Source organism: Somniosus microcephalus, unplaced genomic scaffold (assembly GCF_052327205.1).
Source record: "Somniosus microcephalus isolate GS21.2 unplaced genomic scaffold, FLI_Smic_1.0 unresolved_chr2, whole genome shotgun sequence".
NCBI classification, from domain to species: Eukaryota; Metazoa; Chordata; class Chondrichthyes; order Squaliformes; family Somniosidae; genus Somniosus; species Somniosus microcephalus.
Genome location: NW_028225180.1, coordinates 84631179 through 84657836, shown reverse-complemented (window position 1 = coordinate 84657836; position 26658 = coordinate 84631179). Strand labels below are relative to the sequence as shown.

Sequence of the window (26658 nt, the reverse complement as noted above, 5' to 3'; positions counted from 1 at the left end):
CTGTCGGAGGGGCAGTACTGAGGGCGTGCCGCACTGTCGGAGGGGCAGTGCTGAGGGAGCGCCACGCTGTCGGAGGGGCAGTGCTGAGGGAGCGCCGCGCTGTCGGAGGGGCAGTGCTGAGGGAGTGCCGCGCTGTCGGAGGGGCAGTGCTGAGGGGGAGTCGCGCTGTCGGAGGGGCAGTACTGAGGGAGAGCCGCACTGTCGGAGGGGCAGTGCTGAGGGAGCGCCGCGCTGTCGGAGGGGCAGTGCTGAGGGAGCGCCGCGCTGTCGGAGGGGCAGTGCTGAGGGAGCGCCTCACTGTCGGAGGGGCAGTGCTGAGGGAGCGCCGCGCTGTCGGAGGGGCAGTGCTGAGGGAGCGCCGCGCTGTCGGAGGGGCAGTGCTGAGGGGGAGTCGCGCTGTCGGAGGGGCAGTACTGAGGGAGTGCCGCGCTGTCGGAGGGGCAGTGCTGAAGGGGCGCCGCACTGCCTAAGTTGCCGTCTTTCAGAGGAGACGTTAAAACCGAGGCCTCGACTACTCTCTCGGGTGGACATAATAGATCCCATGGCACTATTTCGCACAAGAGCAAAGGAGTTATCCCCGGCGTCCTGACCCAATATTTATTCCCCAATCAACATCACCATAAAAACAGATGATCTGATCATTATCACGTTGCTGTTTGTGGGAGCTTACTGTGTGCAAATTGGCTGCCGTGTTTCCTACATGAAAACAGTGACTACACTTCAAAAAGCATTTCATTGGCTGTAAAGCGCTTTGGGGCGTCCTGTGGTCATGCAAGGCGCGATATAAATGGAAGTTTTTTTTTCAAACATGGAATCTTTTACCCACAATTGGTTGTTGAAGCAGGGACTATAAATCATTTGAAAGGGAATTGGCTATCATAAGAAAAGGAAGTATGTAAATGACATGGGGAATGGACAAGGAAGTGGGATTAGGGTAAATAACTCCAGTTGATTGAGGGCCAACACAGGCAAGATGGGCTGAATGATCTCCCTCTGCGCTCTATTGCTATGATTATATAAGAATTTACGAATCGTAAATGTGTTCTAGTTTGTTTTTCTGCTTCCAATTCTGATTTCCTTCCGAACATGAGTATCTTTAGGAATAGGAACAGGAAAAAGCTGTTAAGCCTCAATAAACTCACCTCCTTTTTGTTGCTTATCGCCATATTTCTCAATTCCTTCTTTCTCCAGAAATACATCCAATTGTTTCAACCTTGGTGACATATTTGACCCTGAAATGAGCTCCCGACCACATATCCGCAGCTTAACAGAGACCGCCTACTTCCGCCTCCGTAACCTCGCCCGTCTCCGCCATTGCCTCAGCTCTGAAACCTTTGCTGCTGAAACCCTCGTCCCTACCTTTGTTACCTCTAGACTTGACTATTCCAACGCACTCCTGGCTGGCCTCCCACATTCCACCCGACGTAAACTTGTCCGAACTCGCACCAAGTCCCGTACACCCATCACCCCCTGTGCTCGCTGACCTACATTGGCTCCCGGTTAAGCAGCGCCTCGATTTCAAAATTTTAGGGTCATAGTCATAGAGTTACTGGGGGCAAGGGGGCAAGGTACTGACTTGGATAGAGAACTGGTTGGCAGACAGGAAGCAAAGAGTTGGAATAAACGGGTCTTTTTCCGAGTGGGGTACCGCAGGGATCGGTCCTAGGACCCCAGCTGTTCACAATATATATTAATGATCTGGACGAGGGAACTAGATGTAATATCTCCAAGTTTGCAGACGACACAAAGCTGGGTGGGCGTGTGATTGGGAGAAGGGGAAGTGCAACGAGACCTGGGTGTCCTTGTGCACCAGTCACTGAAGGTAAGCATGCAGGTGCAGCAGGCGGTTAAGAAGGCAAATGGTATGTTGGCCTTCGTAGCGAGAGGGTTCGAGTACAGGAACAAGGATGTCTTGCTGCAGTTGTACAGGGCCTTGGTGAGACCACACCTTGAGTATTGTGTGTAGTTTTGGTCGCCTTATCTGAGGAAGGATGTTCTTGCCATGGAGGGAGTGCAGCGAAGATTCACCAGACTGATACCTGGGATGGCAGGAATGACGTATGAGGAGAGATTGGGTCGATTGGGCTTATACTCACTGGAGTTTAGAAGAATGAGAGGGGATCTCATTGAAACTTATAAAATTCTAACAGGACTAGACAGACTAGATGCAGGAAGGATGTTCCCGATGGCGGGGGAGTCCAGAACCAGGGGTCACAGTCTAAGGATAAGGGGTAAGCCATTTAGGACTGAGATGAGGAGGAATTTCTTCACCCAGAGAGTGGTGAACCTGTGGAATTCTCTACCACAGAAGGCAGTAGAGGCCAATTCATTAAATATATTCAAGAAGGGGTTAGATATATTTCTTAAGGCTAAAGGGATCAAGGGATATGGGGAGAAGGCAGGGACAGGGTACTGAGTTTGGCTGATCAGCCATGATCTCATTGAATGGCGGAGTAGGCTCGAGGGGCCGAATGGCTTACTCCTGCTCCTAGCTTCTATGTTTCTATGTATACAGCACGGAAAGAGGCCCTTCAGCCCATCGTGTCTGCGCCGGCCATCAAACCCTATCTATTCTAATCCCATTTTCCAGCACTTGGTCCGTAGCCTTGTATGCTATGGCGTTTCAAGTGTTTTCAAATCCCTCCATGGCCTCGCCCCTCCCTATCTCTGTAATCTCCTTCACCCCCCCCCCCCCCCCGAGTTTTCTGCGCTCCTCTAATTCTACCCTCTTGAGGATCCCTGATTATAATCGCTCAACCTTTGGCAGCCGTGCCTTCTGTTGCCTGGGCCCTAAGCTCTGGATTACAACAGTGACCACACTTCAAAGAAGGTATTTCATTGGCTGCAAAGCGCTTTGCAACATCCCGAGGTCGTGAAAGGCGCTGTAGAAATGCACGTCTTTCGTTATTCTGTGTGTAGAATATATCCAGGGTGTGCATGCAATGCATATGATGTTGCGCTGAGATGGGAGTTCCAGGCCCGTTGATTCCCTTCTCTGAGTTTGCGATCTCAGCCTTGGCGTTTGAGGGGCAGCGACGAGCTGAGGCCACGTCCTGAGCCACGATGGAAAATTCAAGGAAAGCCGTAAGATAAACAACCCGTGGGAGAGATAGCCCTTTAACATCTTGTCCTGTGTCTGGTTTTGGGACGTTGCATGAAGTGGCAACCCTGCTGCAGATTGTGGTGGGAGGATTTCACGAGTGGTTAAATTGAATCTGAAATGCCAGTTAATCAAATAATGTGAGGCTGTGAGGTTTTGTTTTTGCAAAATATGCAAAACGGATGCAATCGTGCATGCGGGGTGTTGAAATGGATCGTTTGTGCTCACGCACAGCCTTTTTAAAAAATCCAGTATTGAACAACTAGACCATTTACCGTCCAAAGCAAAAAAAACATTCAGCAGGAGCAGGCCAGTCAGCATCTGCGGAGAGAACAGACAGATGTGTTCGGTATGGACCCTTCCTCAGAGCGGGGAAGTATCACAGCATTCACAAAGGCACAAGGGCAGTGGAAACGCAACCTCACACACAGGAAAATAACTCGAATGCCCCGTAAAGTGCTCAAATGGAGAACAGGAGATGGCAGCTTTGATATTAGCATCAGATAATAACAGCAACAACAACAAGTATTTATATAGCGCCTTTAACGTAGTAAAACGTCCCAAGGTGCTGCACAGGAGTATTTTAAGACAAAAAAAATTGACTCCCAGCCACATAAGGATAAATTAGGGCAGGTGACCACAAGCTTGGTCACAGAGGTAGGTTTTAAGGAGCATCTTAAAGGAGGAAAGAGAGGTAACAAGGCGGACAGGTTTAGGCAGGGAATTCCAGAGTTAAGGGCCCAGGCAGCTGAAGGCACGGCCACCAAAGGTTGAGTGATTATAATCAGGGATGCTCAAGAGGGCAGAATTAGAGGAGCGCAGATATCTCGGGGCACGGTGGGGGGGCTTGTGGGCTGAAGGAGATTACAGAGATAGGGAGGGGGTGAGGGCCACGGAGGGATTTGAAAACAAGGATGAGAATTTTGAAATCGAGGTGCTGCTTAACCGGGAGCCAATGTAGGTCAGCGAGCACAGGGGGGGTGATGGGCGAACGGGACTTGGTGCGAGTTCAGACACGGGGCAGCCGAGTTTTGGATGAGCTCGAGTTTTGGATGAGCTCAAGTTTATGTAGGGTGGAGCGTGGGAGGCCAGCCAGGAGTGCATTGGAACAGTCAAGTCTAGAGGTAACAAAGGCATTGTGATAGGAGGCATTGCGAGAAATGAAAGAATTAACAGACAGATACAAGACACAGCGAGCGTGTGAAGAAGTAAAGGTGTCAAGACAACGTGTGAATCGCTAAAGGGCAGCTGGAATAGGAAAGATGGAACAAGTGGCAAAGTGCAGCAGTGTCCAAGGCTCAAAGCCGAGTAGGAAGGGGGTGGCGAAGCATTTGCGGTTTTCACTGCTTAAAATCATAATCTCTAATCCGGACTGTCCGGTTCCAGACATGAACCAGGTTTAAAAGAAAGTAAGGAGCAAACACTATGATGTCCATGTTTCCAAATGTCCCAAAGCACTTTACAGCCAATGAAATACTTTCTGAAGTGTAGTCGCTGTTGTAATGTAGGAAACGTGGCAGCCAATTTGCACACAGCAAGCGCCCTCAAACAGCAATGTGACAATGACGAGATCATCTGTTTTAGTGATGTCAATGGAGGGATAAATATTGGCCCAGGACACCGGGGAGAACTCCCCCTGCTCTTCTTCCAATAGTGACCGCGGGATCTTTTACATCCACCTGAGAGGGCAGACGGGGCCCTCGGTTTAACGTCTCATCCGAAAGACGGCACCTCCGACAGTGCGGCGCACCCTCAGCACTGCCACTCCAACAGGGCGGTGCTCCCTCAGTACTGCCCCTCCGACAGTGCGGCGCTCCCTCGGTACTGCCCCTCCGACAGCGCAGCACTCCCTTGGTACCGCCCTCTTCGACAGTGCGGCGCTCCCTCGGTACCACCCTCTCCGACAGTGCGGCACTCCCTCGGTACTGCCCCTCCGACAGTGCGGCGCTCCCTCGGTACAGCCCCTCCGACGGAGCGGCGCTCCCTCGGTACCGCCCCTCCGACGGTGCGGCGCTCCCTCGGTACCGCCCCTCCGACGGTGCGGCGCTCCCTCGGTACCGCCCCTCTGACAGTGCGGCGCTCCCTCAGTACTGCCCCTCCGACAGTGCGGTGCTCCCTCAGTACTGCCCCTCCGACAGTGCGGCTCTCCCTCAGTACTGTCCCTCGCCCTCAAGAAGGTGGTGGTGAGCCGCATTCTTGAACCGCTGCAGTCCGTGTGGTGAAGGTGCTTCCACAGTGCTGTCGGGGAGGGAGTTCCAGGATTTTGACCCAGCGATGATGAAGGAACGGCTGGTGTACGCCCAAGTCGGGATGGTGGTGTGTGACTTGGAGGGGAACTTGGAGGTGGTGGTATTCCCATGCGCCTGCTGCCCTTGTCCTTCTAAGTGGAAGAGGTCGCGGGTTTGGGAGGTGCTGCCGAAGAAGCCTTGGCGAGCTGCTGCAGTGCATCTTGTAGGTGGTACACACTGCAGCCACGGTGCGCCGGTGGTGGAGGGAGTGAATGTTTAAGGTGGTGGATGGGGTGCCGATCAAGCAGGCTGCTTTGTCCTGGATGGTGTCGAGCTTCGAGTGTTGTTGGGAGCTGCACTCATCCAGGCAAGTGGAGAGTATTCCATCACACTCCTGACTTGTGCCTTGTAGATGGTGGAAAGGCTTTGGAGCAGGAGTCAGAGAATGGCCTCCTCCTGTGGTGTCACCAGACTCTCTTGCGATGTGAACCCTGGACCCTTCCACCTTTGGGGCCGTTGCCATGGGCACCAGGCTCAGATGATGGAGTGGGGGGCGGGGCATAGGGTCGGGGGCGGGGCTTGTGACATCACCCGCCCAGAGCGCGCTGGCGGCGGGGGCGCGAGCTGCGAGTGAGGGAAGGAGAGAACGAGGGAAAAAAGGGAAAAAGGAATTAAAAAAAATAAACCCTCTTCAATCATCAATCCTGAGGAAAACCCGCCTTTTTTTTTCCTCTTCGGTAAGCCTCTGAATTTCATTCCGGTTATCGTTTTATAAAAAAAAACAAACCACGCGTTTCTTTATATTTCGCGCTTCGGTTGGTTTTCATTTTATATTTGGTTATTTTTTTTAAATGAGTTAAATTTAAAACATTTTAAACCGTTTTTTTGGGGGAATTTTTTTAATGTATTATTTTCCCCCCACGCTTCACGCTGATTGGTCCCGGTCGCCCGGCGGAGGCGCCTCCCTCCCCATTGGCCCCGGCGGAGACGCCTCCTCTCCCCATTGGCCCATTGGCGGAGAAGCCTCCCTCCCCATTAGCGGAGGTGCCTTCCTCCCCATTGGCGGAGGCGCCTCCCTCCCCATTGGCCCCGGCGGAGGGTGTGCACCGCCCCATTGGCCCATTGGTGGAGGCGCCTCCCCCCCCCCCTCATTGGTCCCGGCGGTGGCCACATGTCAATCAAGCGAGCTCACGGCCCACGTGCCCCCCCATGGGATGGAGCTGGTGCCAAGTGACCCTAAAACACACCATCAGCTCGCCCTCCTCTTTTGATATGCAATTGAGATTTAACAAATTTCAACCTAGGAATCTGGTGAGACCACACCTTGAGTATTGTGTGCAGTTTTGGTCGCCTTACCTGAGGGAGGATGTTCTTGCCATGGAGAGATTGCAGCGAAGATTCACCAGACTGATACCTGGGATGGCAGGAATGACGTATGAGGAGAGATTGGGTCGATTAGGCTTATACTCGCTGGAGTTTAGAAGAATGAGAGGGGATCTCATTGAAACTTATAAAATTCTAACAGGACTGGACAGACTAGATGCAGGAAGGATGTTCCCGATGGCGGGGGAGTCCAGAACCAGGGGTCACAGTCTAAGGATAAGGGGTAAGCCATTTAGGACAGAGATGAGGAGGAATTTCTTCACCCAGAGAGTGGTGAACCTGTGGAATTCTCTACCACAGAAGGCAGTGGAGGCCAATTCATTAAATATATTCAAGAAGGAGTTGGATATATTTCTTAAGGCTAAAGGGATCAAGGGATATGGGGAGAAGGCAGGGACAGGGTACTGAGTTTGGATGATCAGCCATGATCTCATTGAATGGCGGAGCAGGCTCGAGGGGCCAAATGGCCTACTCCTGCTCCTATCATCTATGTTTCTATGAAACCAGCCTCCCCCTCCTTACCTCTCAGCTCCCCAGAAAATTCTGGTAAATGCACAACACCTGTAAAATAAAATGTGGGAAACGCGGCAGCCAATTTGCGCACAGCAGGCGCCCGCAAACAGCAATGCGATAAATGACCGGATCATCTGTTTCTAGTGATGCTGGCTGAGGGATACAGAGGAAGACAGGAACTGGAGGAGGCCGTTCAGCCCCTTGAGCCTGTTCTGCCGTTTAATGAGGTCATGGCTGATCTGCCACCTTACTCCGTCCACCTGCCTTCGGCCCCACATCCCTTAATACCTTTGGTCAACAAAATCTATCAAGCTCAAATTTTAAAATTAACAATTGATCGAGCATCAATTGCTGTTTACGGAAAGAGAGTTCCAAACTTCTCCCACCCATTGTGTGTAGAAGTGTTTCCTAATTTCACTCCTGAAAGGTCTGGCTCTAATTTTTAGACTCTGCCCCCTAGTCCTAGACTCCCCAACCAGCGGAAATAGTTTCTATCTACCCTATCTGCTCCCCTTAATATCTTGAAAACTTTGATCAGGTCACCCCTTCTTAACCTTCTAAATTCTAGGGAATACAACACTAATTTGTATAATCTCTCCTCGTAACTTAAATATTGGTCAGGACGCCGGGGAGAACTCTCGCCTCTGAGTCAGAAAGCAGTGAGTTCAAGTCCCACTCCAGTGACCTGAGCAGAAAATTCCAGGCTGACACTCCAATGCCAGTACTGAGGGAGTGCTGCACTGTCGGAGGGGCAGTACTGAGGGAGCGCCGCACTGTCAGTACTGAGGGAGAGCCGCACTGTCGGAGGGGCAGTACTGAATGAGTGCCGCACTGTCGGAGGGGCTGTACTGAGGGAGTGCCTCACTGTCAGAGGGGCAGTACTGGGGGAGAGCTGCACTGTTAGAGGTGCCGTCTTTTGGATGAGATGTTAAACCGAGGCCCCGTCTGCACTCTGAGGTGGATGTTAAAGATCCCACCACCACTGTTGGAAGAAGAGCAGGGGAAGTTATCCCCGGTGTCCTGGTCACTATTTATCCCTCAACCAACATCACTAAAAAACAGATGATCTAGTCATTACCACATTGCTGATTGTGGGAGCTTGCTGTGCACAAATTGGCTGCCGCATTTCCTACATTACAACAGTGACCACACTTCAAAAAGTACTTCATTGGCTGTAAAGCGCTTTGAGACGTCCGGTGGTCCTGAAAGGCGCTGGAGAAATGCGAGTCTTTCTTTCAGACACTGGCGCTGCTCTTTCAGATCTCAGTTCCCATTGCCACTTGAAGGTCGCAAAGAGAGTGCTATTTTTTTCCCCTCCCCGTTTTTATCGTAGTTTTTAAAGATCAGAAAGATTTTATTTTTAAAGACATGAAATGTTTAGTTGAACAGATTTGCACCAAATTGAGTCGGCCTGATATCTCCGGTACCTGTCTGATATTTTTGGCACAAACTGCAAACGGTGCGGGACAGGACAAAAACAGAGCCTGCACGAAAAGTCCGATCACAACTGTAGAAAAGTCCGCACTAGTGGCTCAAAATGCGGCCGTGTTTCACCTGTGTGCACGGCCCTTTTTTCCTTCAACCACCCATTGTTGCCGAGCAAGATTTTTTTTCTTGTCTAGCTTCCAAATATCACAATTCCCGACTATCCTGTTCAAAACCAGCTGCGTGGCCGTCCTAGATTAGGAACATCTGGATTGGTTCTATTTTGAAGTCACGGGGGGTGGTGGGGGGGCGGTTTGTGAATTGCGACTGGCCTTAAAGCAGTTCGGGCCTTGGAAATATGCTACTGGCTGAGTGCTCTGCAGGTTCAGGTCGTGGCGCAGTTTGGGGAAAGTGCCCCTGGATGAGGGGGGAAGGTGGTGGTGGTGGGGGGGGGGGGGAAGGTAGAGGGAAGAAAGCAGCTGCTCTTCGTAGAATTGTACAGCACAAAAAGAGGCCATTTGGCCCAACAGGCCTCTGCCGGTGCCGATAGCTGTTGGAAAGTGTGCGTGCTGGGTTCGGACAGGATTGAGCCCCACTGTGAAGCCGCTTGTGGTCTGATGTCCTGCGGGAGATGGTGAGACTCAGAGCGCAAAGAGCGGCCACAATGAGCCGGGCTGCCGGCATTTATTTATGGCTTTTCCCAGGATCGGTCTTGGGAGAGGAGGTGAAAGCGGATGGGAAAAATAAACAAAATGGACGGCAATAGATTGGGAGAAGGGGAAGTGCAATGAGACCTGGGTGTCCTTGTGCACCAGTCGCTGAAGGTAAGCATGCAGGTGCAGCAGGCGGTTAAGAAGGCAAATGGTATGTTGGCCTTCGTAGCGAGAGGATTCGAGTACAGGAACAAGGATGTCTTGCTGCAGTCGTACAGGGCCTTGGTGAGACCACACCTTGAGTATTGTGTGCAGTTTTGGTCGCCTTATCTGAGGAAGGATATTCTTGTCATGGAGGGAGTGCAGTGAAGATTCACCAGACTGACACCTGGGATGGCAGGAATGATGTATGAGGAGAGATTGGGTCGATTGGGCTTATACTCGCTGGAGTTTAGAAGAATGAGAGAGGATCTCATTGAAACTTATAAAATTCTAACAGGACTAGACAGACTAGATGCAGGAAGGATGTTCCCGATGGTGGGGGAGTCCAGAACCAGGGGTGACAGTCTAAGGATAAGGGGTAAGCCATTTAAGACAGAGATGAGGAGGAATTTCTTCACCCAGAGAGTGGTGAACCTGTGGAATTCTCTACCACAGAAGGCAGTTGAGGCCAATTCATTAAATATATTCAAGAAGGAGTTAGATATATTTCTTAAGGCTAAAGGGATCAAGGGATATGGGGAGAAGGCAGGGACAGGGTACTGAATTTGGATGATCAGCCATGATCTCATTGAATGGCGGAGCAGGCTCGAGGGGCCGAATGGCCTACTCCTGCTCCTATCTATGTTTTCTATGTGGAGGAATGGCAGAGTAGCACTTGGTACGTGAATGTCATCCCCTTCTGTGCCACTCGCGTTTTCCGTCTTTGTGATCGCCGCTTTGCTGTCTTCTAGGCCTGATTGACGACTGATGTTGAGTCCCAGTTATCATGAGTTGGGCATTGGAGGAATGGAAATCCGAGCTGTCCAGCAGGGCCCTCCAGAAAATATCCGAGTACGAGAGCCAGCTGGAGAAACTGAAGAAGGAGCGACAACAGAAGCAGCTGCAACTCGATAGTTTGGAAGTGGCATTCCAGAAACAAAATCAAAAGGTGAGTTCCCTCTCGCTCCTCCCCTCCCGCTCCTAACTTTCTGAGCTCCTTTCCTGAAGGCGCTGACTCTTGTTGGGTACGTGGGCTAGCAAGAATCGCTAGGCCAAAAAAAGACCCACGGTCCAGCTCGTTTTCCTTCTACCATCCTGGTAGTCGCATGATACAAGGATAATGGAGCTGTTAACCAATCACAGCGATCAATCTCTATCAATGCGTCTACTACAGGCCCAGACACGAGGCGAGGAAAACCCCCAGTGATGGAGAGCTTTGGGAGCCATAGGTCTAAAGTCCCCCTGTTCCTCCTGAGCTCGTCACACTCGCCACAGATCCCTGAAGGTAGCAGGCCAAGTAGATAAGGTGGTTCAGAAGGCATACGGAATGCTTGCCTTTATTAGCCGTGGCATAGAATACAAGAGCGGGGGGGGTTATGCTTCAACTGTATAAAACACTAGTTAGGCCTCAGCTAGAGTTCTGCGTGCAGTTCTGGTCACCACATTACAGGAAAGCTGTGATTGCACTAGAGAGGGTACAGAGGAGATTTACAAGGATGTTGCTGGGAGTAGAGAATCTTAGCTATGAGGAAAGACTGGATAGGCTGGGACTGTTTTCCTTGCAACAGAGGAGGCCGAGGGGAAACCTTATTGAGGTGAATAAAATTATGAGGGGCCGAGATAAAGTGGATAGAAAGGACCTATTTCCCTTAGCAGAGGGGTCAAAAACCAGGGGGCACAGATTGAAAGTAATTGGTGGAAGGTTTAGAGGGGATTTGAGGGGAAATTTCTTCACCCAGAGGGTGGTGGGGGTCTGGAACTCACTGCCTGAAAGGGTGGTCGAGGCAGAAACCCTCACCACATTTAAAAAGTACTTGGATGTGCCCTTGGATGCTCTAACCTGCAGGGCTACGGACCAAGAGCTGGGAAGTGGGATTAGGCTGGATAGCTCTTTGTTGGCCGGTGCGGACACGCTGGGCCGAAATGGCCTCCTTCCGCGCTGTAACTTTCTACGATTCACGTCACGTCTCAAGCTAGTGCATCCCAAAATGTTATTTTCTGAAAGAAATCGAAACTGCATTCGAATGAATCAAGACTAACCGCTTCCACCGTCTCTCTCGGGTGCCTCTGCCGTCGGTTTTTCACTTCGGACTTTTTCCACTAGTGATGCCAAGGGAAGGTTGGAGTTGCAGCTGTACGTTGGCATCCTCCGGTGGGGACAGTCCACGTGAAAAGTGGAGAGAGAAATTTCGCCGGCCGGTCGCACTTAAAGCTGCTTGTCGAGAGGTTTTCTTGAGTGATTGGCTTTGGAAATGGGCCACCGACGGGCTTTACACGTGACAGTGTATAACAATCCTGAAGTGATTGAGGTGCGTGACGGTGGTGATTGTGGTTCTCCCACTTCTGGGAAGGACAGTGGGGTGGGGGGGGGGGAGAGAGGGGAATTTGGGTCTAGAAGGGAAAGCACATGGGAGGTCGCGGGAGAACGAGATGCTGTTACAGTTGCGACTTCTGTCACTGTTCTATGTACCTCACTGAGTTTGGAGCTTTGTTTCAAAGACGCTGAAGACCCCGTTAAACGGTGCTTACACGGGTCTCCGTGGCAGATACGACAGCAGCTTGTGTTTATACAGTGCCTTTAAATTAGATATATTTCTTAAGGCTAAAAGGGATCAAGGGATATGGGGAGAAGGCAGGGACAGGGTACTGAATTTGGATGATCAGCCATGATCTCATTGAATGGCGGAGCAGGCTCGAGGGGCCGAATGGCCTTCTCCTGCTCCTGTCTTCTATGTTAACACAGTAAAACATCTCGAGGCGCTTCACAGGAGCGTAAATCAGAGAAAAAACCGACACAGAGCCAAAGGAGGAGATATTCGGAGGGGTGACTAAAAGCTTGTTCAAAGAGGTTGGTTTTAAGGAGCGTCTTAAAGGTGGAGAGAGAGAGAGAGGCGGAGAGGTTTAGGGAGGGAATCGTTGTTGCTGCGTGTGCACCTTGAGTGATGAGCACCTGCTCCTCCAGGTACACCCACCCTGCTCCCTCCTGCTGATTCTGTGTAACGCTTGGTGTTATGTTTAAGCTTGAAGGCGAGCGGACCGAAAATGCAACCTTGAAGAGAGAGACGCAGAGCCTGACGGAGGCATGCAACAGCCTGGAGAAGGCCCGCCAGAGGCTGGGCTACGAGATTCAGGTGAAGGAGGCCCTGGCGTGCAGTCTGGAGGGGCAGCTGTTGGCGCAAAGAAACAGACGGACAACCTGGAGCAAGAATTAAAAAGGTACCGCCTGGACAGGTGCCAACGCATTCTTATATACCGTTTATTAGGGGGTGCAGCCGGTGTCGGTGGAGCTATAGCTGGATGAGATGGGGCAAAATAGTGGGGGGTGGATGGGGATGTACGAAAGGCTGATATTTAAAGATACTGGCCCAGAAATTCGGGTCGGGGGCTTCCCGCGGGTGCAAGACCCCGACGCTGCACTTACCTAGCGCGTCGGCCATTGTGCTGTGGGCCCGCGTGGGATTCCGATCCTGGGCCTCCTCCAACTGCCGGCGCGCAGTGCTTGCGTATCCCAGGGGCGCAGTTAGTTCGAAGCGTCCCCTGGGATCACGTGGGCCATGGAGAGCCAATGGTAGCAGGGAATGCTTCATTCATAAGTCTGACAGGAAGAGCTGTCAAAACTATAAATACTATAAGCCCCAAAACATCACTAAATCTTCAAATAAATTTTAAAAAACCATCACATTTTTAAATAAACTATAAATGACATGAAATAACTATTTTAAACAATAATTTAAATTTTTGAAAAAATTAATTACATTTTCTAACGGGGCTAAAAATAAACTTACCTTTCTTTAAAGCATTTAAAAATAATAAACCTGTGGAAAAAATTTTTAATTTTAATTAATTCACCACTTACCTTGTAAAATGCAGGCATTACGCCTGCTTTTTAAAAGTGTAACTGCTGGAGACTTACCCTCCCGGGAAAAACCTGTAAAAAAAAAATACGTAAGTTCGATGCGCACGCGCTGCCTCTCTCCTGCGCACGCGTTTCGACCCACTGAACCCCTGCTTTCAGGGGACCGGAAGTGCCGGTTTCCCGCGCATGCGCAGTGCATGCAGGAAACCGGCACTTCCATTGAGCTTACCAGTGAGTACCCCACGCGTACTCACCCGTGGAGACCCGAATTTCTGGGCCATTTAGTAGACGAGAATCATATACAGGAAACTCTTTGGTATCGCGGGACCTGGCGTGTTGCCGGTTGATCAAAAATTCCGGATGACGGAGAGGGTTATCTACCGAGGCTATTTTTAAACAAAGAAAAATTTTAAAAATCAAGAAATGTGCAGTATACAGTAATTGGGTACTCACCTACAGAATGTTGTGTAAAATGGATGGTGGAAGATGCTTGATTAAGTACAGTACTGCCAGTTGAGGGTAATGCAATGCAATGACTACCAGCAGCGTGGGCGACACACAGTACCACCTGTAAAATGGCAGATCAGAAGAGACTACCCGGCAGCGCGGGAGAGTCAGACTCCTGTTACAGGGGTATTGAGGTGTTCCGACTTCCGACAGCGCCAAGAAGCCGAGTAGTGGAGTTTGGAGAACTACCCCCTCCGCCTCCCCCCCCTCCTCCCCCCACCCCCCCCCCCACCCACTGACTAACTCGGCAACCGCGGGAGACTCAGACTCGGCAACATTGCCGGTTATTGAGGTGCTGTTTTCAGAGTGAGCATTTTGCCGGTTAACAGAGAATTCTGGATATTTAACTGCTGTTTAAACGAGAGTTTCCTGTATGTATAAACTTCAATTGTAGCCATTGACCAAATAATATTATCCATAATTACTCCTGGGTAACTAAAAAGCTAAGAGTTGTTCAAAATGTAGCTGCAGACAGTCAAAAGCAGTTTTGATAACAAACAGCCCCAGACTGCGAGTGAAGGTTAAATCATTAAATAACATATTATAATGCTGTATAGAACTTAGAATTCGCTTACCAAAACTAATTGCAATGATATTTGAAAAATAATTAGCATAAGGACAGAAAATGAGAGAAATCATGGAGATAAGGTATTTATCTGGTCGATTAAAGTGAGATAGTTTGGATACCTCAAGACTAGCTGATATGGGCCCTTGGTATAAAGGCCTTTGTACCAGGGAAGCTAGAAATGATGAGAGATAAAGTAAATTCCAATGGGGTGAAAAACTATAAACAAGATAACGCTAAACATGGTAAAGCTGGTGGGGAAAAATACTGGAAAGGGACAATGTTTGAATTCAGGCGATGTTAATGTTGCGCGGCCTTTAAATGCCCTGCGATCATCTGTAGCATTTGCACCGAGTCAAAGGTCCAGGTGAGTGGATGCGGTGTGCGTGTGATGTGCCGAGTGTTTTTGAACTTTGTTATCTGGGGCTCAGCTGTTGTGCAGGGTGTTTGTAAATATCCTGATGGAAAACTTGGTTACGTAAGAATACTTTGTGCCACGATGAGAAATCAAGTCCTCTCTCTCGCTCTCTCATCTCGGCCCTCAATATCTCTCTCTCTCCGTCACAATCTTTCTTGCCTTCCCTGGTGCTGCTGTGGTCGGCGCGACTCTGCCTTTATTTTATTTTTTTGCTTCAGCTGCAAACTCGCCGGCTCGTTGCGTTGTCTTGTACTCTTAACTCATTCTTTGCCAGGGCCGCAAAAAAAAAACCGTCGGGACTCCTCGCCTCCCCTCGGCCATTCCTTCCTGCTGCAATCTACAGGCTTTCAAACCCCGAGCTCAGTGTCAGCTTTCCTGATTCCCCGCCACTTCTCTTCTACTCTCTTCCTCTCCCTCCCCCCGCCCCCCCCCCCCCCCCCCCGGGCCTTGAAGGTGGTGCCCTGGCACCCATGGGCTTTGCTCCTTTACCTCGGTCTCTCGATAATAGTAATTTAAAATCTTTTTAGAAGCTTTTGACGCAAAGTAAAACCGTGGGAGCGAAGTCAAAGGGCCTCGGCACCAGCAGAATGCCAGCTCCACCCTACTACTCCAACTAAGAGCTATCCTGGGTGTCCCACGCCCAGCAGGGCCAACGAGGGTAAGTTTCATAGCTGAAGACTAGCAAACTTGGTAGGAATATTTATTTTGAAAGTTCTATTTTGCTTTTGAAGAATAAAGTTCACTAGATTGATCCCTGGGCTGAGAGGATTGTCCTCTGAGGAGAGATTGAGTAGATTGGGCCGATACTCTCTGGAGTTTAGAAGAATGAGAGGCGATCTCATTGAAACATAAGGCGTAGGAGCAGGAGTCAGCCATTCGGCCCCTCGAGCCTGCTCCGCCATTCATTAAGATCATGGCTGATCTGATCTTGGCCTCAACTCCACTTCCCTGCCCGCTCCCCATAACCCTCGACTCCCTTATCGTTCAAAAATCTGTCTATCTCCACCTTAAATATATTCAATGACTCAGCCTCCACAGCTCTCTGGGGCAGAGAATTCCACAGATTCACGACCCTCTGAGAGAAGAAATTCCTCCTCATTTCTGTTTTAAATTGAAACATACAAGATTCTGAGGGGGATTGACAGGGTAGATGCTGAGAGGGTGTTTCCCCCTGGCTGGGGAGTCTAGAACCAGGGGTCACAGTCTCAGGATAAGGGGTCGGCCATTTAAGACTGAGATGAGGAGGAATTTCTTCACTCAGAGGATTGTGAATCTTTGGAATTCTTTACCCCAGAGGGCTGTGAATACTGAATCGTTGAGTATATTAAAAGCTGAGATCGATAGATTTTTGGACTCTAGGGAAATCAAGGGATATGGAGATCGGGCGGGAAAGTGGAGTTGAGGTCGATGATCAGCCCTGATCTTATTGAATGGCTCGAGGGGCCGAATGTCCAACTCCTGCTCCTATTTCTTTATGTTCTTATGTCTTATGTTCTATTTTGCTTTTGAGAAATAAAGTTACGTGACATAGGTAAGAGACGGAGCATCTTTCCGTTCTGGACACACGGTGTTGGCGTCGAGCACTCCCCAGGTGATGCAGAGAAAAGCTCTCTCTACACCGTCCCGCCATTGTCACTCCAACCTCCGAACGGTGTGACATCATTCAGTCACCCAAACCCCTCATCGTGTGGCTTCTTGGATTGAAATTGCCAATTTAAAGGCAGTGTGCCCACTCGGAACAAGGCAGACACTGCCCTCCCCCCAAATCCATTTCTTGTAGGACCCTTCCTGACAAGACAGTCATCCCATCTGGATTCAAACTCTGGTTACAGAGCTGAAATGACAATGGGCTAATCCTTTGGAAGCCCCCAGTTGGCTGGAAACTTTGTTAAATTTGTTGTAGAAGTTTTAAACCCCTCATTATAATTCCCCCCCCCCCCCCCCACCCCCCACCCAGCTTTCTGTCTTTAATCAGTCCCCATATGCACCAGGTTAGGAGCACCACACGCTCCTTGACAGCTTGGCCGAGATCAGGAACTCTCTTGTTATAAATCGAGGCGATTAAAGTCCCCGTCTGTTAACGGGCTGAGCGACTGCACAGTCCTTGTCCTATCTTGCTCACCATCAACATCCTGGGGGGTCACCATTGACCAGAAACTTAACTGGACCAGCCACATAAATACTGTGGCAACAAGAGCAGGTCAGAGGCTGGGTATTCTGCGGCGAGTGTCTCACCTCCTGACTCCCCAAAGCCTTTCCACCATCTACAAGGCACAAGTAAGGAGTGTGATGGAATACGCTCCATTTGCCTGGATGAGTGCAGCTCCAACAACACTCTAGAAACTCGACACCATCCAGGACAAAGCAGCCCCGCTTGATCGTCACCCCATCCACCACCTTAAACATTCACTCCCTCCACCACTGGCGCACCGTGGCTGCAGTGTGTACCATCTACAAGATGCACTGCAGCAACTCACCAAGGCTTCTTCGGCAGCACCTCCCAAACCCGCGACCTCTTCCACCTAGAAGGACAAGGGCAGCAGGCGCATGGGAACACCACCACCTCCAAGTTCCCCTCCAAGTCACACACACCATCCTGACTTAGAAATATATTGACTGATCCTTCATCGTCGTTGGGTCAAAATCCTGGAACTCCCTCCCTAACAGCACTGTGGGAGCACCTTCACCACACGGACTGCAGCGGTTCAAGAAGGCGGCTCACCACCACCTTCTCGAGGGCAATTAGGGATGGGCAATAAATGCTGGGCCTTGCCAGCGACGCCCACATCCTATGAACGAATTAAAAAAAAACCTCCCATACTGTTTTTGATCCCCCTCAGTTTTCTCCGCTCCGCTGACTCGTACTGGGGTTATGGTTTCACAGCTGCTGGCAAACCTCCCAATACTCCACCCAGGTGGCCATGTTGCATGTGTGAGGCAGACCGTACGTACCAGCAGGCTCTTTGACCATGGGGAGAATCGCAGCTGAATGTGGTCCTGCTTCCACTGGATATACATGCACGCTTTCAAACGGGACGGGAGGGGGGGGAGGGGGTCACTGGTTTGCGATCAAGAGCGGGATTTTTCTGACTGTTTCATCCTCTCTCCAACCCAGTGTTTGCTAGGACCATTTGTAGCCCTTCCCGGCCAAGAGATAACTCTTTGTATAGCACGGATCGAGTCTGGCATTTTCCCGATCGGTGTGGTGTGGTTCAGTTCTGCACTCGCAAGCGCATTTAACAATGGAGCCACGAGTGCATACAATTTTTTTTGATGGAGGTGGGGGGAATGTGTTTTAAGTCAGTGTAAGGGAATGAGCACTTTTTTTGCTTTTTATGCCAGTGTCAGCAACAAGCATTCCTGGGTCAGGTATGCCCTAGGTTAGACACATAGCAAAGATCCTTATCTTATCGCTTCATCTAGCTACAAAAACCTTACACAACAAGCATTTAACCTAGTAAAACGTCCCAAGGCGCTTCACAAGATCGTAAATCAAAACAAAATTTGACACCGAGCCACATATGAGATATTAGGACAGGAAGCTCGGTCACAGAGATCAGTTTTAAGGAGCGGCTTAAAGGAGGGAGTGGGAAGGCAGAGAGGTTTAGGGAGGGAATTCCAGAGCTCAGGGCCCAGGCAGCTGAAGGCACGGCCGCCAATGGTGGAGCGATGGAAATCGGGGGATGCGCAAGAGGCCAGAATTGGAGGGGCGCAGAGATCTTGGGGGGGTTGTAGGGCCGGAGGAGGTTACAGAGATAGGGAGGGTTGTAGGGCTGGAGGAGGTTACAGAGATAGGGAGGGGTGTAGGGGCTGGAGGAGGTTACAGGGATAGGGAGGGTTGTAGGGGCTGGAAGAGGTTACAGAAATAGGGAGGGGTGTAGGGGCTGGAGGAGGTTACAGAGAAAGGGAGGGTTGTAGGGCTGGAGGAGGTTACAGGGATAGGGAGGGTTGTAGGGGCTGGAGGAGGTTACAGAGATAGGGAGGGTTGTAGGGCTGGAGGAGGTTCCAGAGATAGGATGGGGTGTAGGGGCTGGAGGAGCTTACAGGGATAGGGAGGGTTGTCGGGGCTGGAGGAGGTTACAGGGATAGGGAGGGTTGTAGGGGCTGGAAGAGGTTACAGAGATACATAGATACATAGAAGATAGGAGCAGGAGTAGGCCATTCGGCCCTTCGTGCCTGCTCCGCCATTCGATGAGATCATGGCTGATCTTTTAATTCAGTATCCCGTCCCCGCCTTCTCTCCGTAACCCTTAACCCCTTTTGCCCGTAGAAATATATCTAATTCCCTCTTAAATATATTTAATGAGCTGGCGTACACTGCCCTCTGTGGCAATGAGTTCCACAGGTTCACCACTCTCTGAGTGAAGAAATTCCCCCTCATCTCTGTCCTAAATGGTTTAGCCCTTATCCTTAAATTATGTCCTCTAGTTCTGTTCTCACCCGCCAAGGGAAACATTCCTTCTGCATCCAGTCTGTCTAGACCTGTCAGAATTTTATACACTTCTATGAGGTCCCCTCTCAATCTTCTAAACTCCAGTGTGTACATCCCTAAACTACATAGTCTCTCCTCATAGGTCATTCCCGCCATTCCTGGTATCAGCCTGGTGAATCGCCGCTGCACCCCCTCCATGGCAAGAACATCCTTCCTCAGATGAGGCGACCAAAACTGTACACAGTACTCGAGGTGTGGTCTCACCAGTGCCCTGTACAGCTGCAGCAAGGTATCCCTGTTCCTGTATTCTAACCCTTTTGCTATGAAGGCCAGCATACCGTTTGCCTTCTTGACCGCCTGTTGCACCTGCATGCTCGCCTTCAGTGACTGGTGTACAAGAACACCCAGGTCTCTCTGTACTTCCCCCTCTCCCAATCTATTGCCATTTAAATAATAATTTGCCCTCCCGTTCCTGCACCCAAGGTGGATAACTTCGCACTTGTCCACATTATAGTGCATCTGCCATTTATCCGCCCAATCGCCCAGTCTGTCCAAATCGCTCTGGAGCTTCCTGGTCTCTTCCTCTGAGCCCACCCCCCCTCCTAGTTTAGTGTCGTCTGCAAATTTGGAAATGCTGCATCCGACTCCCTGATCCAGGTCATTAATGTAAATTGTGAACAGCTGGGGGCCCAGGACAGATCCCTGTGGTACCCCACTTGTTACTGCCTGCCATTCAGAAAATGAGCCGTTTATTCCAACTCTCTGTTTTCTATCTGACAGCCAGTTCCCTATCCACGCCAAAACTTTCCCCTTTATCCCATGAGCCTCAATTTTCCATGCTAATCTTTTATGTGGGACCTTATCGAAGGCCTTTTGGAAGTCCAGGTACACCACATCTACTGGCTCTCCCCCATCTATTCTACCAGTTACTCCCTCAAAAAATTCCAATAGATTAGTCAAGCACGATTTACCCTTTGTAAATCCATGTTGACTCTGTCCTATCCTGTCCCCATTTGCTAAGTGCTCCGCTATTTCATCCTTAATGATGGACTCCAGCATTTTGCCCACAACTGATGTAAGGCTTACAGGTCTGTAATTACCTGCTTTTTCCCTACCCCCCTTTTTGAATAGTGGGGTAACGTTAGCTACCCTCCAATCCATCGGCACTGTTCCCGAGTCTAATGAATTCTGAAAAATCATCCTTAGTGCATCCGCTATCTCTAGGGCCACCTCCTTCAGTACCCTAGGATGCATGTTATCAGGCCCTGGGGATTTGTCCACCTTCAATCCCTTTAGCTTCCTTAACACCATATCCTTAGAGATATTGATTTGCGTCAGTTCCTCCTTTGCCAATGTCCCTATTTTTCCCGATATCCCAGGGAGGTTTTTTGTGTCTTCCTTCGTAAAGACTGACCCAAAGTATGCATTTAGTTGATCTGCCATTTCCTTATTTCCCATTATATATTCCCCCGTATCTGACTGCAATGGACCAACTTTGGTTTTCACCAGTCTTTTCCTTTTGATATACTTATAAAAGCTTTTGGAGTTAGTTTTTATATTTTCCGCCAGCTTGTTTTCGTAAGCTATTTTGCCCCTCTTGATTATGCCCTTTGCCCTCCTTTGCTCTATCTTAAACTGTTCCCAATCTTCCGCTCTGGCGCTTTTTTTGGCTATTTTATACGCCCTATCTTTGGATTTTATGCTGTCTCTAATTTCCCCTGTTATCCACGGTTGAGTCACCTTTTTAGATTTCCTTTTATGCCAGATTGGTATAAACAATTTTTGCAATTTTGTCATTCTATCTTTAAATGTTTGCCATTGTTTATCTACCTCCAGTCCTCCCAGGAACGTTGTCCAATCAGACCTACTCAGTTCCCGTCTCATGGCATCATAATTCCCCTTGTTTAAATTCAGGACCTTAGTCTCTGAGTCAATTTCTTCGCTCTCCATTTCGAGTGAGAAATCGATCATGTTATGATCGCTCTGACCCAAGGGTCCCCGTACAACAAGATTACTGATTAGTCCCTTCTCATGTTTTGAGACAACTAAACTCGTCGAATTTAAAACCTTTACGGTCGGCAGAAGGGAGGAGACTTTAATCCAATGAACCTTGAGATATATTGAAGCTCGGCTCCCAGGAGTGAAGAGACTTGTTCTAACTGACTCCATCACCACCCAGTCCAGCTTTCTATCTCCATATTTTGATTTATTTTAATTTATTAGTTCACAGGATGAGGGCGTCGCTGGCAAAGCCCAGCATTTATTGCCCATCCCTAGTTGCCCTTGAGAAGGTGGTGGTGAGCCGCCTTGAACCGCTGCAGTCCGTGTGGTGAAGGTGCTCCCACAGTGCTGTTAGGGAGGGAGTTCCAGGATTTTGACCCAGTGACGATGAAGGAACGGCCGATACATTTCCAAGGCAGGACGGCGTGTGTGACTCAGAGGGGAACTTGGAGGTGGTGGTGTTCCCATGCACCTGCTGCCCTTGTCCTTCTAGGTGGTAGAGGTCGCGGGTTTGGCGAGGGTTTACGTTGTAATTCCTAACACAAATTGTAACGTTTTACTATTTTATTTTGACTTTTAGGTACGAAATGGGACGAACTGCAAGAGAAATACAACCGGGAGGTAGAGGAGAGGAAGCGGCTGGTCTCGGAAGTGAAAGCTCTGAAGATGCAGGTCGGTATTAAGCGGAGGTCGGGTGGCTCCGTAATCTGGTGCAGCATTTGGTTCTTGTGTAATTTTCGAGGTTCTCACCGGGCATCAGCTAGCCAGCCTGACCGTCACGAGCACAGTGAGACGTCACAGAGTGTGTTTATTAACCCCGTTTTGTCAGGTTTTACGTTTCCTCCCTGTACCGAGGCAGCAGGTCGGAGGTTGAAGAGATGGGGCGAGGGCCAAGGGTTTGGAATTTGGTTGTTGGCACTGGGGAGGCAACGGCTGTTGGCGAAGTACGCAAGAGGACCTCCTCCCCCACTCCCCCCCCCTCCCTGCCGAGGATCGACAAGCAGAACTTGAATACGTTAGCAGTCTTCCTCCAGTGGGGTCCTTATGGCAGTCTCCAGAGCTTTAAACTCCTGGTCCTACCTTCTGGAACTCACCTCCCTAAACATCACCGCCTTGCCAGTCAGTCTCTGCCTTTAGAAACTTCCTCAAAACCATCGGCTGTGATTTCGGTCAAACATAGGAGCAGGAGTAGGCCATTCGGCCCCTCGAGCCTGCTCCGCCATTCAATGAGATCATGGCTGATCATCCAAATTCAGTACCCTGTCCCTGCCTTCTCCCCATATCCCTTGACCCCTTTAGCCTTAAGAAATATATCCAACTCCTTTCTTGAATATATATTTAATGAATTGGCCTCCACTGCCTTCTGTGGTAGAGAATTCCACAGGTTCACCACTCTCTGGGTGAAGAAATTCCTCCTCATCTCAGTCCTAAATGGCTTACCCCTTATCATTAGACAGTGACCCCTGGTTCTGGACTCCCCCCCCCCCAACCATCGGGAACATCCTTCCAGCATCTAGTCTGTCTAGTTCTGTTAGAATTTTAAAAGTTTCAATGAGATCCCCTCTCATTCTTCTAAACTCTAGCGAATATAAGCCTAATCGACCCAATCTCTCCTCATACGTCATTCCTGCCATCCCAGGTATCAGTCTGGTGAATCTTCGCTGCACTCCCTCCGTGGCAAGAACATCTTTCCTCGGATAAGGCGACCAAAACTGCACACAATACTCAAGTTGCTAATTCTCCGGTACCTTACCCGTGTAATCATTTTTCATGTGCGAGTGTCTTCAGGCTGTGGAGGGTTCAACAGCCGCGTCTGATTCTCGCCCATAGTTCACGCATTCTTGGATAGAAATTGGAAGTGGGAAAACCTAAGCTTGCTTTGTCCCGGCGATGCAGTCCGCAGTGGAATAGCCGGCGTGAAGAATGGGCACTTGGGCAAAGTACTGCAGGGCTCCTGGTGCCACTGTACCCCGTATCCCTTGAGTCCACACCTTGAGGCTGGGAGGGAAAGAAAGACCACAAGATGCTCGCAGCAGCCTGAGCCTCCTGCTGCAGCCCAAGACGCGTAGGTTCACTGCCTGTCCTTTGTCCCAAGGTTCAACAGTTGCAGTTCAGCAGCAACAAGAGTCACCGGGAGAGCGCTCCGCAGCAGATTAGGGCCTCGACCTTTTCGTGGCAGCAAGAGAAAGCGCCCGCTCGTGTGCCCGACAGTCCCGTTGGACGAGGATCGCCTTCCTCCGTGTTTCCGTGGGAGCAGCCGAGGACACCGCCGTCCCACAATCCCAGAAGCCCGCAGCAGAATGACAACAAAACAAGCAACCTTGGAGCGGAATCCAAGAGCGACCATCTCGGTCAGCTTGAGGAGTCCGGGAGCGCACAAGTGCGGGAATTGAGGAAAGAAAACCAAGGTACTGCGATATTCTCGGGTTTTGTACTTTCTTGCGGTTGGGGTGGGGTGGGGGGGGGGGGCGGGTTTCCATTCTCCTCTTTGGAGAGCAAGGTGCCGTCTTTCGGATGAGACGTTAAACCGAGGCCCCCGTCTGCCCTCTCAGGCGGATGTAAAAGATCCCACGGCCACTATTTCAAAGAAGAGCAGGGGGAGTTCTCCCCGGTGTCCTGGGGCCAATATTTATCCCTCGATCAACATTACCAAAACAGATGATCTGGTCATTATCACATTGCTGTTTGTGGGAGCTTGCTGTGCGCAAATTGGCTGCTGCATTTCCCACATTACAACAGCGACTCCACTTCAAAATTAAAGTACTTCATTGGCTGTAAAGCGCTTTGGGACGTCCTGAGGTGGTGAAAGGCGCTGGAGAAATGCAAGTCTTTTTTTCTTCGGGAGGGCCAGCCTGACGACCCACGTACTTGAGAGGCACAGAAAGCGGGAGGTGCAGATTTCTCATCTCCGAGGTTGAGCCTTGTAGGAACCCGGCCTCGAGCAGAAGCTCCGATTCAAACATCAGTCCAGTTGGAAAAACAGAAAATGCTGTAAATGCTCAGCAGGTCAGGTAGCATCTGTGGAGAGAGAAACAAGAATTAACGCTTCAGGTCGATGACCCTTCGTCAGAACTGGAAGACGTGAGAGAGATATTACAGTTTTATAAGCCAGTACAGAACCGAGGGGGAGGAAAGTATAAAAGGGGAAGGTCTGTGACCGGGTGGAAGGCAGGAGAGATTTAAGTGACATGAGGGGTTGATGGTGCGAGGCAAAAGGAGATGGTAATGGGACAAGTAAAGAAACAAAAGATGGGTCTAGAGGAGGTGTAAACGGCAACAGCAGAACTAACCAGCACCCGCTATCTGAGCAAACAGGAGCAGTGGTTCTAGTCTGAAATTGTTCAACTCGACGTTGAGTCCAGAAGGCTGTCAAGTGCCTAATCGAAAGATGAGTTGCTGTTCCTCGAGCTTCCGTTGAGTTTCATTTCAAACAGTGTAGGAGGCCGGGGACAAAGAGGTCAGAGTGTGGGAGTGGGGCGGCGAATTAAAATGCCTCGCGACCAGAAGCTCAGGGGTCAGGCTTGCAGACTTAACGGAGGCGTTCTCGCAAAGCGATCACCCAGTCTGCGTTTGGTCTCCCCAATATAAGAGGAGACCGCATCGTGAGCAGGGAATACAGTATACTAAATTGCAAGGACGCTGTTTCACCTGAAAGGAGTGCTTGGGGACCTGGACGGTGGTAAAGGGAGGAGGTGAAAGGGCAGGTGTTGCATCTCCTGCGCTTACATGGGAAGGTGTCGTGGGAAGGGGTGCAGGTGCTGGGGGTGATGGAAGAGTGGTCACTGGGCTCACCCCTGTGTTCTCCCCTTCCCTCAGCACAACTGATTTTTTTTTGATTGTGTATGGGTAAGAAAAGAAAGACTAGCATTTCTCCAGCGCCTTTCAGAACCTCAGGACGTCGCACAGCGCTTTACAGCCAATGAAGTACTTTTTCTGAAGTGTGGTCGCAGTTGTAATGTAGGAAACATGGCAGCCAATTTGCGCACAGCAAGCTCCCACAAACAGCAATGTGATAATGACCGGATCATCTGTTTTAGCGATGTTGGTTGAGGGATAAATATTGGGCCCAGGACACCCTGCTCTTCTTCACAATAGTGGGATCTTTTACGTCCACCTGAGGGGGCAGACGGGGGCCTCGGTTTAACGCCTCATCCGAAAGACGGCCGCTCCGACAGTGCGGCGCTCCCTCAGCACTGGCACTGGGAGTGTCAGTCCGGGTTTTGTGCTCGAGTCTCTGGAGTGGGACTCGGACCCTCAACCTTCTGACACGGAGGCGAGAGAGAGAGAGCTACCCAATGAACAACTGGCTGACACTGAGGCTCTCATTAGGTTGGAAGGTGGAGATTTCATTCTGATGGTGTTTTGCAGGGATATAAAATGAAGTAAAATAGGTAAACTGGGTAAATATAAGTGCGTGTTGAGTTTTCTTACGGTTGGATGTGGTGAGCAGGCTGTTGTGATGAAAATGAAGAAGTAATCGTGATACAGGGACAAGAATACTTGAAGTTTAAATGAATCATTATTTGGAATATGTGACAGAAAGCAGGTTTCAGATGATGCAGAATCTTTAGTTCTTGTCCCTTGCTGTTGTGTGGTACGAGAGATCCCAGAATGTGAATTGCTTCCTGTTTTCTCTCTCTCTCTCTCTCTCGTTTGTCGCAGTGCTGCAGTGTACGATGTCCGAGCTGGAAGTCTGGGTCCAGTCCCAGGAGAAAGAGATCAAAAATCACCTGAACAAGTTGCAGGAGGTGCAGTCGCACCTGGAGAAATCCAAAGGAGAGCTGGCGATGAAAGAGCAAACTCTGAGCAAGAGCAAGGATGACCTGACGAGAGCGAGCGTGCAGCAGGAACAGACCACGAACAAGGTCTCTCGGGGAGTTGAGCCATACTTAACCTGATGCAGTAGCGGCATGCAGCATGGGCTTGTGAGCGCAGCACAATAAGTCTGAAGGGCAGGGGGAGAATGGGTGGTATACAGGATTAGATACGGGGGGGGGGGGCTTTCACCTCCTGGGACCTCGATTCAAAACCAGTTTAGACTCGGAGGGATGAAAGTCTACTCCATCCGTTGCTGCAGGAGTTCATTGTTAGTTGTGTTTTGGTGCAGCCACAAGGCAATTTCGCGCGAGGGTGGAGCCACAGCATTGAAGTGTCCTTAAGTTGGCACCAGCAGTGAGAGAAGCCACAGGGGAGTCATTGCAACATGTCGTGCTGCTGCGTTAGGGAGCACTCTTCTGAGGCACTTTATTTGGGCAAAGTTGAGGGAGCTTTTACTCTGTATCTAATCCGTGCTGTACCTGCCCTGGGAGTGTTTGATGGGACAGTGTAGAGGGAGCTTTACTCTGTATCTAACCCGTGCTGTACCTGCCCTGGGAG

At 50.1% G+C, this 26658-nt stretch overlaps 1 protein-coding gene across 1 annotated transcript in view; it reads left to right on the top strand.

Annotated features, from left to right (window-relative positions):
- Positions 1–5916: 5916 nt before the first annotated feature.
- Positions 5917–26658, top strand: part of LOC147092939 (uncharacterized) — a 54727-nt gene continuing 33985 nt past the window's right edge. Inside the window, 8 exon segments of the mRNA XM_085976263.1 lie at positions 5917–6065; positions 10256–10452; positions 12524–12674; positions 12677–12724; positions 15394–15507; positions 21863–21954; positions 23378–23690; positions 25945–26147. Of these exon segments, the coding sequence (XP_085832389.1) occupies positions 10291–10452; positions 12524–12674; positions 12677–12724; positions 15394–15507; positions 21863–21954; positions 23378–23690; positions 25945–26147 (1083 nt within the window). The 5' untranslated portion in view covers positions 5917–6065; positions 10256–10290.